Raw genomic sequence first — 11,342 nt, 5'->3', positions numbered from 1 at the left:
ACGATTTTCTTGACCCGGGTTGATTTCAACCCTCCCCTAGGCCCTTGGGGGGAGGGTTGCCATCATCAACCCGGGGCGAAATTTCAACCCGGGTCAAGCGCAATGCGTCATGTAAACGCGCAATTCATTTTATGCACATGGCGGGTTGAAATCTGACCCGGGTCGAACTCAACCCGGGTTGAAACGCCTCACGTAAACCAGGGAGTAGTACAATACAGGTAGACTCCCTTTAATTCGAACCTCAAATTGCCAGGCCCAAACTTCTAATTATCCGGAACTTCTAATTATCCAAATGCAGCCCCATGCACTGCTATGTATGTCAAAATGCTTGAAATCGCATGCTGAATATTTTTTGCACATTTTTATTTGCATCAACGAACCATAGGTGGTCGTACCGGTCATGTACAACGTTAACGGATCATCAAAACACTGGATCGACACAAAATCATTTGACATTATCTTCATCTTCTAGTGAAGAAGTTGTCAGTCACTGCAGCTTTCCTGAAACATATTTTAACCGAAAAGAACTGCGCTGCCTAATCCGCGTCATGAAAGGACGTCGGACACCAGCACATCGTTCTGAAGAACGGAAGTGGAGCACAGGCATAGACAATATTTACAACAATAGTGTTGTTGTGCGCCAACATCTCCGCGCACCAGCTGGTGCGGCAAGAAAGGCCATCGAGATCCGCGAAAAGAGTCAGCCACCAGGAAGAAGTCGTCTTCAATCAAACCTTTGCGATTTGCCTCGCACGGGCTTGAATCAAATTTCGAGAGAAGGTGGGTTTCTTGAACGCTATAGTCGATCCTGCAGCGGACCATCGATCGATTTTTGAGCTACTCTTGGCTAGAGAAGGAGAAAAGAATGAACTTCGAATTACAAGGATAGCAACTCAATCTCACTTCGAAATAAGCGTTCAAAGGACATAGCCAATGTACTGTAAACAGCTCTCCTGTACGAAGACTGGGTTCGAATTATCCAACCGGCGCACTTTTCGTACTTCGAATTATGCATTCGATTTTGACTTGAAGTGACTTGAAGAAGATCGGTTCCATGGTTCATTTACAGTCGATGCGCCAAGCCAGCTGAGTAAGAAAAAGAAAAAGGAAAAAAGGCCCAACCCTGCCCGGCCAGCTATTTGGACTTACGGGGGTCGCCATGGCAAATAATAAGTACTTCGAAGTAGTAAAAATGAGCTAGTGTGGCTGTGAAAACAGTCTATATGACAATATTCAGTCAGCCATAATGGATGCCTCCGCAGCGACCACAGCTGCAGATGACGCGACAGGAGCATGGGCAGAAAACATGGATCGGCTACCACGCACACACATTACACTGGCCCGTATTAGCGCTACGCTAAGACGACACCGGATGAACGCCATGGTGAGGGAGTAGGACTCACCGGTCTTCTCTGCAAGCAACACAGCAATTCTCTTGTACAGAGCTGACGCACACTTGCTCATGCCGCCAGTCGTAGAGAACACGGCCGGGACAAACGAGGCATGCTCTACATCACGCAAGCGCTGTTCGTACGAACGCTTCTTTGCCTTCTCATGGCGGGTGTAGGCTGCGGAGACGGAGGAGGAGCGATTTGAGGGCGCAAATGGGTTGAAAACCCTGACATCAATATATGTGCGTTCAAATCGTCCTCCCCATATCCCGTTAGCGGCCACGTCCAATCTGGCAGCATCGGCACGAATGGCAGTGCGAAGAGACAGCTGCTCACCCGACAGAGGCTCGAGGTGCGGCTCAACGGAGACATTGGTAGCTACTCTCTTCAGAAGGCCAGCTGTCACATCTCGAATTTCATTGTGGCGAATACTGGGGTACCCACCCGTTGGACAGCTCAAGGCATGGGCGATGGTGAACTGGCTCCCACAAGAGCACGCAGACGGCATGTGCGGTAGTCTCCAGTTGTAGCGGAGATGTAAACCATCCCGAAACTCCGCCTTCGCCATAGCAAAGCCATGGCGTTTCAGGGGTCGGCACGTCAACCACCCTGAGGCTCCCTTTTCTGCTGCAAGCTCAACTGTGCGCTGTTGGTCTGCACTCAGTGAAGAGCATACAGTTGCAGCGTGGGTTCGGAGAGCGTTGCGAGCTGACGTCTGAACTGCCTTCTTGGCTGCTTGTCCATCACAGATAGCATCGCCAAGCGGCATCACTTGCTGGATGATGTTTTGTTGCAGGGTTCTGGTGATTTGCTTCGATGACTGATGCTGAGAGGCCAGCTGGGTCGGGTCAATGATACCAAGGCCCCCGTAACGGCAGGGCAGGGCAAGCACAGCGCGGTCCTCCTCGCAGATCTGACGTCCGGTGATCGCAGGGATCAGTTTGTCCCGGATAGCACTCTCCAGTGGCCCAAAGCTTGGAGCAGCGTTGGACATGGTGCGGCACAGAAAGGACCACTTGTGTTTCAAGCCACTGGTGAATGCCGAGAAGGCAGCCTGCGGTTGAGATGACGCAATGACGGTTAGGCGCTCCAGCTGGCCTATCCAGGATTGGACTTTGCCCTCGACATAGGATTGTAGGAACTCAGCAGTACCAATTGCAGCACCTAGGTAGCGACACCCATCCACACGAATGGTCACCCCAGTGTCCCTGAATAGCTCCTGCGCCAGCCCGAGGACTGCCGGTTTGACGAGGAGAACAGATTTACTCGGGTTCAGGTGGTATCCGTACAAGGGACCTTTGGTGGTCAGCGCATCCCACCAAGCCCGTACCTTCACTAACTTTCCACCAGCACTTGAGTCATCAGCAAACCAAGCCTGCACCGTCCCCTCAGTCGCCACAGACCGCAGCAGGGGTAGGACACCGAGAGCATAGAGTGGCATCGCAATAGGGTCTCCCTGCGTTGTACCTTCACGGGACCGTATCACCTCTCCGCCGACAATTAGGTTGGCAGGGTGCCGGTACGTATTGATAACGATAGCAGACATAGCCGGGCAGAGGTGCTGGATGTTGTGAAGACATGCTTCGCGGTTTAAACGGTTAAACGCATTGGAAGCATCCGCCATCAACAGCGCCTCTGTGTCGTCATCGTCGAAAACAGTCGTCATGGCATGAACGGCTGCCTCAATGCCACTCTCATGTCCAGCGCAGACCTGCAGACTGCCTGCAGCCTCTTGGATATCGTCCCGTATCATAGACAGGATGGCTTTGCCAAGTATACGGCGGAGAACTTCACCAATGCCAATTGGCCGAACCCCGGGATTCTTATCCAAAGGTATAAGCCGGCAAGCAAGGTATGCCTCCAGAGACGCGGGATCGACGAATGTTGTTGCCAGCCGGCGGGCACAGGTAGCCATTGCCTCACAGAGCTCACCAGAGGCACCTCCAAATCCGGTGCACATGCGCCTCCAGGTGTCAGCGTCCACTCCCGACGGGCCTGCTGCTCCATGTGTATTTAGGGCAACGCGGCGGACGACATCTCCAGTTAATGACTCAAATCGGACCGGATGTGGTCGTGGAGGTAAAACCCCTTGAACAATAGCGTCCGGATGGGCGGGTTCTGCCGGCGGGTGCTTGGCAGCCAGAATATCCCGAACAGTTACGCCATCGACTCTATCGTCCAGGTTCAAAACACCGCCTCCGTTGTCCTCTTCCAGTTGTGCGAGGGCCGACCTGAGTTTGCCATCAGTTATCAGGGATGCAAACTTTCTGGCAGTGTCATCATGCCCAGCGCAAGCTTTGTCCTGTCGCCGCTGGTGGGATTCGATCTGTTTGTGTATGGTACGGCATTCTTCTATTAAATCAGAGATGGCACCTGCTCGCCAGAGTTCGAGACGGCGTTTGAGGCACTTCGCAAAGGCTGATGGCGGGGCATGGAAAGGTTTTTGGAGTAGCAGCATCTGGAAGAGCATCGCTACCTTAAATCCCTGACACCGGAATGAGGAGCCATTGCCAAATGCAAGGAGGTATTGGCTGAGTAGCTGAACAAATTCCTTTCCGACGGAGCCACTGGGTACGTCAAAGGCGTTCGGTCGAAAGTGAACCGCTTCGTTGTATGCGTTGTCAATGGCAGTCGCACAGTCTTCCGCGGTCGTGGTTCCAAGAGTGAAATTAGTTTGAGGCCACTCGGTGTATGCAGGTATATCCGTGGTGATATGTTGGGAGGTGCGTACATCAGTGTCATGGTCACCCTGGTTGTCAGGCTGTCCTGGTAGAGATGCAAGAGACTGGCTGGAGTCGATGGAAGCTAAGAGTTGCGCTGCCTGGCGGTCAGCTTCATCATCAGATAGCGATGCAAGCTGCAAGCTGCTAGCGGGTGCATTTACATCTACTGCTGCGCGGCACTCTGCGAGTAGTCCGTCCGTGAGGTGTTCAGCCTCATGACCCGTGCTGGAAGTACAGGAACTCTGGTTTCGACCCGTTCCAGGCTCGGCAGCCTCGGATTCTAGCAAATCCCACGCTAGCTGTTGCGAGCTGGTAACGCTGGGTGCTGAAGGGACAGCGTCGAGCACCGCAGGGGGAGGTTCCTCCGTCGTGGCTGCCCTCGCTGTCTGGCTCCGTGCGATCGTCGGTACACTACATGTTGTACTATTAGTACTACTATTACAACTATCCTCGAGCAGGTCCCATGCATGTTGTTGGGAATTCGAAATTTCGGTACGACTCGTACCTGCAGCTGTTCTGGTCGGCAGGCGCGGGGACAGTGCCCCAGCAGGCCCAGGTGATTTGGGAACGTGACGTACCGTTTGAACTCCTACGAGTACGGGGCTGCGCAAGGCAGGCAGTGGCGGCGCGGGAGGCGCGGCTGGAGCAACTGTCGTTTGGGGCTCGGGTGCTCGATTTTGGCAACGATCCTTCGCCGAGGGATAGCAGTTTGTGCAATGGCGGCCAGCCTTGGTGCATTCGCATCTGACACAGGTGGATTTGCCGTTGCACCGGCAACATCGTCCACTACTCTGCATCAGGCACGTTCGACAGGCGCACGGCCGCTACACAGGAAAATTCCACATCGACAGGAGCTTCAAAATCTGCATCCGACCTCAAACTACTTTCAAAATAGCGAAGAAGATCGGTACGACGAAAAAGTTCGAATTACGCGGAATGTTCGAATTATACCGTATTCGAATTAGAGGGAGTCTACCTGTACCGGTATTGTACTACTCCCTGATGTAAACACCGCCTTGGACTCGCCCATCGATGCATCCGCCCCTCCCCACCTGAGTACGCCAAAAAAAAAGAAAAAAAGCGAGAGTACATGTACACGAAAACCGGTTTTCATTTCAGGTTTTCATGTACACTGGTACACGTACACGTACATACACGTCATGTAGATCTACTTGGCTAGCTAGCCGCGCGCGGTTGTACGGTACTACAGAGTACAGTGTGTGATCGCGGGTACACTGTACTCAGTGGACTTGATCTTGATGAACAAGCCCTTCGGCTTCGAATGTCCTGAACTGCTGTCCTGAAGTTCTGGACAGAACAACAAAGCAGATCTCACATATCGGTACTTTCTGTTTGCTTCACCCTACACTGTAGGTCTACTTCGCTTTGTCAGTCTCAACGTGGAGTTGGCAAGAGAGAAACGTATTTGTCTAAGCTTGTTGGACCATTCCGTGAGACATCTCTGTTGTGGAGCTAGCTCTTGTAGGGCTTGTAGCACCTCTGCACGTCGTCAGGCCAAGGACATTTTCGTGCAGCACTGCTTGGCGCTGTTCCTTGGTGCTGTTCCACAGATTGCTAGCTTCTCTGCCGTGAATCCCGCTGGTGATTCCGCCATACACTGCCACGTCATCCGTGTCCCTCACGTACAGCCGAGCCCTCTAAACTGACGAGGAGAAATAGGATCATCAGTACTGGAGAAGATGCAGTCGCCTTTGTTACTGTGCACTCTGGTCGTGGTGGTGCTATGCACGGGATTGCAGAGAGCACAGGCCAAGCTCACACCCGCTCAGGAGGCAGCAATGCTGGCTGCTCACAACAATGCCAGGGCTACAGCATCACCCACGCCTTGCACCCAGCTGACAAACCTAACATACAGCCCCGCCCTGGCAAGGGTTGCACAGGCGTACAGCGATCGATGCATCTACGAACATAATGCCAACAGAACGACCGACGCCGGCGGAGCTTTCAGGTATGTGGGCGAGAATCTTTACCTAAGCGTCTCCCACTCACCTGCTAGTTCAGATCCCGTCGCCAGCGTTACTGCTTGGGATAGCGAGAAAGTGGACTATGACCTGGCCACACTCGTGTGCACCCCTGGCAAGATGTGCGGCCATTACACCCAGCTGGTGTGGAACGGCACAACCCAAGTCGGCTGCGGTGCTACGATGTGCAAGACCGCCAACTTGCCGGGCCAGAATTTCAACCCCACGCGGTTTCCACACGCCTACCTGGTTACATGCAATTACGGCGTGGGCGGCAATTTTAGGGGCCAGAGCCCGTACGAGACCTGTCCACAGACCGGTGCTGCTCCAGGACTTCACCATGAATCGAACGCAGGCAGCGCTATAGCTATGCTCGTCTTTCTTGTCTGTCTATTCGTCAACATCTAAGCGCCGTGCCGTTCTCGTATTAGGACGTTGATGCCGGCTTCGTGTTGGATATAATTATTATTGTCTTTATTTGAGGGATGGCCCAGAGGCGGTATGTCGGTACATGTGTGTGCGTCCAGCTTCCTGTTCGTACATGCACCGACCGTGCAGCAGTGCTGTTACCGGCATCAAATAACTGTTAGTGGTGCCTGTCACGCTCATCTGCCACCCTTGTTTGCTTTGATTTTTTGCACTTGTATTATAATGTTCCATAGTTTGTAACCTTTTTTTGTCGTTGGATTTTCTCTTCTATTTTCATTTTGTTTTCTTATGACTCCCGCATATGCATGTGCTTTGTTTAAAGTTAGTTAGTTTTAGTTACTCATTTGTTTAAAGTATTTAAATATAATATAAGCATGGTGGTGTCTGTCATTGTGGACCAGGCGGCATCCGGGGATTTCGCCTCTTCCATATGTGGTATGTTTGCTCCGCCGCACCGCCTGTTCTATCTTGCATACTCGGTTAGTACTGTACCTTGGCTGAGGCTTAGTACGCGCGCTGGAGTCCTTTCGTGCCATGAAAGGAACTGCTTCCTAATATAGAGATTAGGCGCCATGAGCCCTGCTTGTAGTAAACATTGCATTAGTAGCGCTGATACCTTCATGCAAACATCTGTCCCCTTGGAAAAACGCGATTCCGCGGCCGCGGCAAATTTTGCAGCAGTTGCCATCATCCGCGGAAATCACGGAATCCACACTTTTGCCCGCGGAATCTGAATTTTTTAGGGTAAATTACTAAAATTACTACTCAGAAAGCAGCAGAAAACCACTTTGCGATCTGTTTGAGCACATTTCTCTTGCCAGTGCAGGTCTCTCCAAGATTCTTCACTCTTAGGCTGTGTATACATGAGAAATTTCAACCCGGGTCGAGTTCAGCCCGGGTTGAAAGTCTGTACGATAGACAAAAGAGGTGAGCGTTTACATGAAGACAGTTGACCCGGGTCAAATACTGATATGCCGCCAAAAGTCCACTTCTACAGTCCTGTATGGTCACGTGAATCCGTTCGCGCGAAATTTGCATCTGCAGTGCCGTTCAAACCTGGCGCGAGATACGCACAGAAGTACGTTTGTACGATTTTCTTGACCCGGGTTGATTTCAACCCTCCCCTTGGGGGGAGGGTTGAAATCAACCCGGGTCAAGCGCAATGCGTCATGTAAACGCGCCATTCATTTTATGCACATGGCGGGTTGAAAGCTGACCCGGGTCGAACTCAACCCGGGTTGAAACGCCTCATGTAAACACCGCCTTATTCAGTTTGTGACTGCAAAGGATAGTATGAAAGTGCTCCTTCATGCGACTAGTTGTCATATCCTCTACTTGTACGAGGAGGGTGAAAAACTTGCAGAAAGTGCCGCAGATTTTAGAAAATGCCCCGGAAAACCCCTCTTTTCCCCGCGGAATTTGCCGCAGAATTTTAAATTCTTGGCCGCGTTTTTCCAAAGGGACAGAAACATGTGCAGCTAGATTGCGGTCAAAAACATTAATGCCGTCCTTGCATCATGTGTCGCGCAGGCCAGGCCACATTATTATGTACATTATTATTATTATTTAAATAATCGACGCGGAGACAACAATTTTATAATAGCTATAAAGAGAACAAATTCTGCTGTCATCGCCACACTACAACAAAGTCATGAAGGTTTACCAAAATCGATTTTCTTGTCACAATCATCAGTGGAAAGCCGTGACTGAATCAATAATCTCTCTCACTTTACTTGGCCGTCATCCCACCACGTTCTCCGACTCCCGTTTACGTCTACGTCTATGGTGAAAAACCCAAACCGGGTGGTCGTGTCATCAGACAGGCACAGTTCTTGACGCGTACACGCAGTCAGGTTTTTGGAGAAATTTGAACCCACGTACATCGAAGTACTTGTACCGATTACCGCTCATTTATTCGCTCATGCATAACCTTCCTAGGGGCTCCCGTAAGAAGACCATAGGTCTGTGGGAAACACCCTAGTAAAATAAAAGTTAATAATAATAATAATAATAAGTACATGTACAGGGTAGGGCTTGGCGGATAATGCCGGCAGAAAAATTGGCAGAATTTGGTACCTTTTCTGGTAAGTTTCATGCATGTTTGGTATGTGGATAAAGAAATGGAGCAGAATTCGAGGAATTGCCCGCCATAAGGTTTGTATGGTTCTGCCAATTTCGGTGCAAAAAAAGCAGAATCTGCCACCTTTTCGAGCATTATCCGCCAAGGCCTAGTACAGGGCCGGTCGCGGTCGCTAGCTCGGAAAAAGGCTGGGGGAGATACGCGCGCGCACGTTCATACAAAAAGTCGCGACTTTCCAGAGTCGCGACTTTTTGTGATCATGGTCGCAGTGTGAGGGCGCCCTATGGCCATTAGGCCCCGGCGGAGAATGCTAGCATTATATCTAGCATATTTAGCACTTTCTGGAAACTAGCATTGCACTAGCATAATCAGCAGGTTTTGCAGAAAACTAGCATATTCTTGCGAAAACTAGCATATTGTTGCAAAAACATGGGATTTTCAACTGTGTTCGCATCCGAAAACACTGGTTCACTGCACTTCATGTCTTCAAATCTTCAATAATGTCTAGCCCTCTACTACTTGAACTAATACTTGTACTTTGTAGTTGATCTATGACTCTGGCTGGGAGTCTGGGCATGAGCGTTGGGAAAAAAAACCTTGTGATGGGTGTACATGAGAAGGCGGTGAGAATGGGAGCGTTTTGTTTCCACCAACGTTTGCCGCTTATTCTTCGTTAGCTGATGAAGAACACACGTCATGGCTATGTCCGAGCAAGCAGCCAGAGACATTGTTGATCTAGTAAGCAGTAGCGATGATCACTTTGATTCCGAGTTTGACGATGAAGACGCCTCAGAATCAGAGTCCGAAGAGGACGAGGTCAGGAGAGCGTGTGAACGTCTTCCCGAACCAGCCAGAGTAGCGATTTCCCGAAAACGATCTTTCCAGAGAAGTGGGAAAGAGTCCGTCGCTAAGCGTGGGTGAATTGCCGGTGGAAGTTCCACATTGACACCTCGTGGCAGCGTCCACCATCGCGTGCAGCAATTTCCAGGGGAATATTTGACCGTGTCCAGTGGGAAGATTTACTGCAGTGCTTGCAGCCAGACAGTTCAACCGAAGAACAGCATTGTGAAATCACACATTTCGAGCCGAATCACAAGACGGCCCAAGAGCGAAAGTCACGAGCCCAGCTACACCAGCAAGCGCTAACAGCTTCGTGGGAGAAGTACACTACAGAACCATAAGAAGGAGCTGGCAGGAACAGGGCTATCTGGTGATGTAGCCAATGATGTCCACATTCGAAGAGCCAACGTTGTAGAGTCTTCCTCAAAGCAGGGTGCCTCTGAGTAAGATAGACCACCTTCGTCCGTTGCTTGAAAGCACTTGAACTACTGTCGCATGACGTACAGCACTCACATGGCACATTTGGTGCCATTCCTGTTGCAGAATGAGCAGTCTACCATCAAGAAGGAGATTGCATCTGCAGCTCATCTCACCGTTAATTTCGATGGTACTTCACGCCTTGGTGAGGCACTTGCTGTTGTCCTCCGCTACGTCGATGGCGATTTTAACACACACCAACGCCTTGTACGTTTCTCTGTACTGTCCAAAAGCCTAGCTGGTACCGAACTAGCTCGAGAGCTCATCACAGTTTTGTCAACACAGCTGCAAGTTCCAAGCCACACGTTCTTGCCTTGGTCCGAGACTGTGCAGCTGTTAATGGTGTTGCTGTTAGGGTGGTAACAGAGTATTTTTGACCCCATATAAAGTGGCATTAAATTGAGCATAACGAGCATAACGAGCATTAAAACTAGCATAATGTGCCACTTTTACTAGCAGTGCTAGTAGCATTATTGCCGAAAATAACTAGCATTATCCGTCGAGGCCTACTCTCCATACCACGTCTACGTCTCCCGTTTCCTCTGCTCCCGTTTTCACCCCGTATACGGATCATCATGACAACCGACCAAAAACTCCTTACGTGGACGTAGACGCAGCGCTTTGTACCATGGTGTGATGACAGCCTTATAGGGCGCGCTCACACTGCGACCATAATTATAGTTGTATACGTACATGTATACAGTGTAGTCCTCTTCATGCTGACACAGTACTCAATGCCCAAAAGGCAGAGTTTCCTCATACTCATAGTAGAGGGATTGGCCTCACCTTATTTTGCAAGGACGAGTACGAGTCGTACATGTACTCAATGCCCAAAACGGGCAGGGCTTCCTCGCAGTAATACAGATTTCTTCTGCCATATTTGCAAGTGTGGCATAGGGCAAGTGTGGCATTAATTTTTATAGTGAGAACAAACATTCGGATACTACAATGTTTTCTTATGTACTTTTGCCCGTATCATAATACCGGTATGTGATTATTATTATTATTGAGAAGAAGTAGCGACGACCCGGCCATTATAGAATCCAATACTCCACACCACCACATTGCGCTCTTGGCCGATCCAAACTCTGCACTCTCATCACCATCACCACAGCGAGGACAATTCCGGTATATACATGTAGATTGATATTGACAATGACCCTACACGGCTCCAGACAGCTGTTTCGCTCCTCCTGAGCTCATCAGTGGAGGCATATACTACCCTAAGTTCTATGAACTATGATAAGTATGTCCGTTTGTTCAATAGATCCCTCAGAATAGTATTTGGTTTTGATAAGTTTACCAGTGCTTCACACATTCTTAGCCTTTACAGCCTTTATCATATTTCGGTGCGCGTCAATTTGAAATTGTTCATTCTTTTGTTCCGGTGCATCCATAGCGGAACATGCAGCTCTTTGCT

The 11,342-nt window shown here is 50.1% G+C and overlaps 1 protein-coding gene across 1 annotated transcript; it reads left to right on the top strand.

Annotated features, from left to right (window-relative positions):
* The first annotated feature begins 5,814 nt into the window (after window positions 1-5,814).
* LOC135820092 (peptidase inhibitor 16-like) lies at window positions 5,815-6,504 on the top strand. The gene has a single exon (XM_065333400.1). It carries the CDS (start codon window positions 5,815-5,817, stop codon window positions 6,502-6,504), a length of 690 nt encoding a protein of 229 aa, XP_065189472.1.
* The last annotated feature ends 4,838 nt before the right edge of the window (window positions 6,505-11,342 follow it).

Source organism: Sycon ciliatum, chromosome 6, assembly GCF_964019385.1.
Source record: "Sycon ciliatum chromosome 6, ocSycCili1.1, whole genome shotgun sequence".
Taxonomy (NCBI): domain Eukaryota; kingdom Metazoa; phylum Porifera; class Calcarea; order Leucosolenida; family Sycettidae; genus Sycon; species Sycon ciliatum.
Note: the sequence above shows the minus strand (reverse complement) of the source record. Positions and strands in the feature narration are given on the sequence as shown.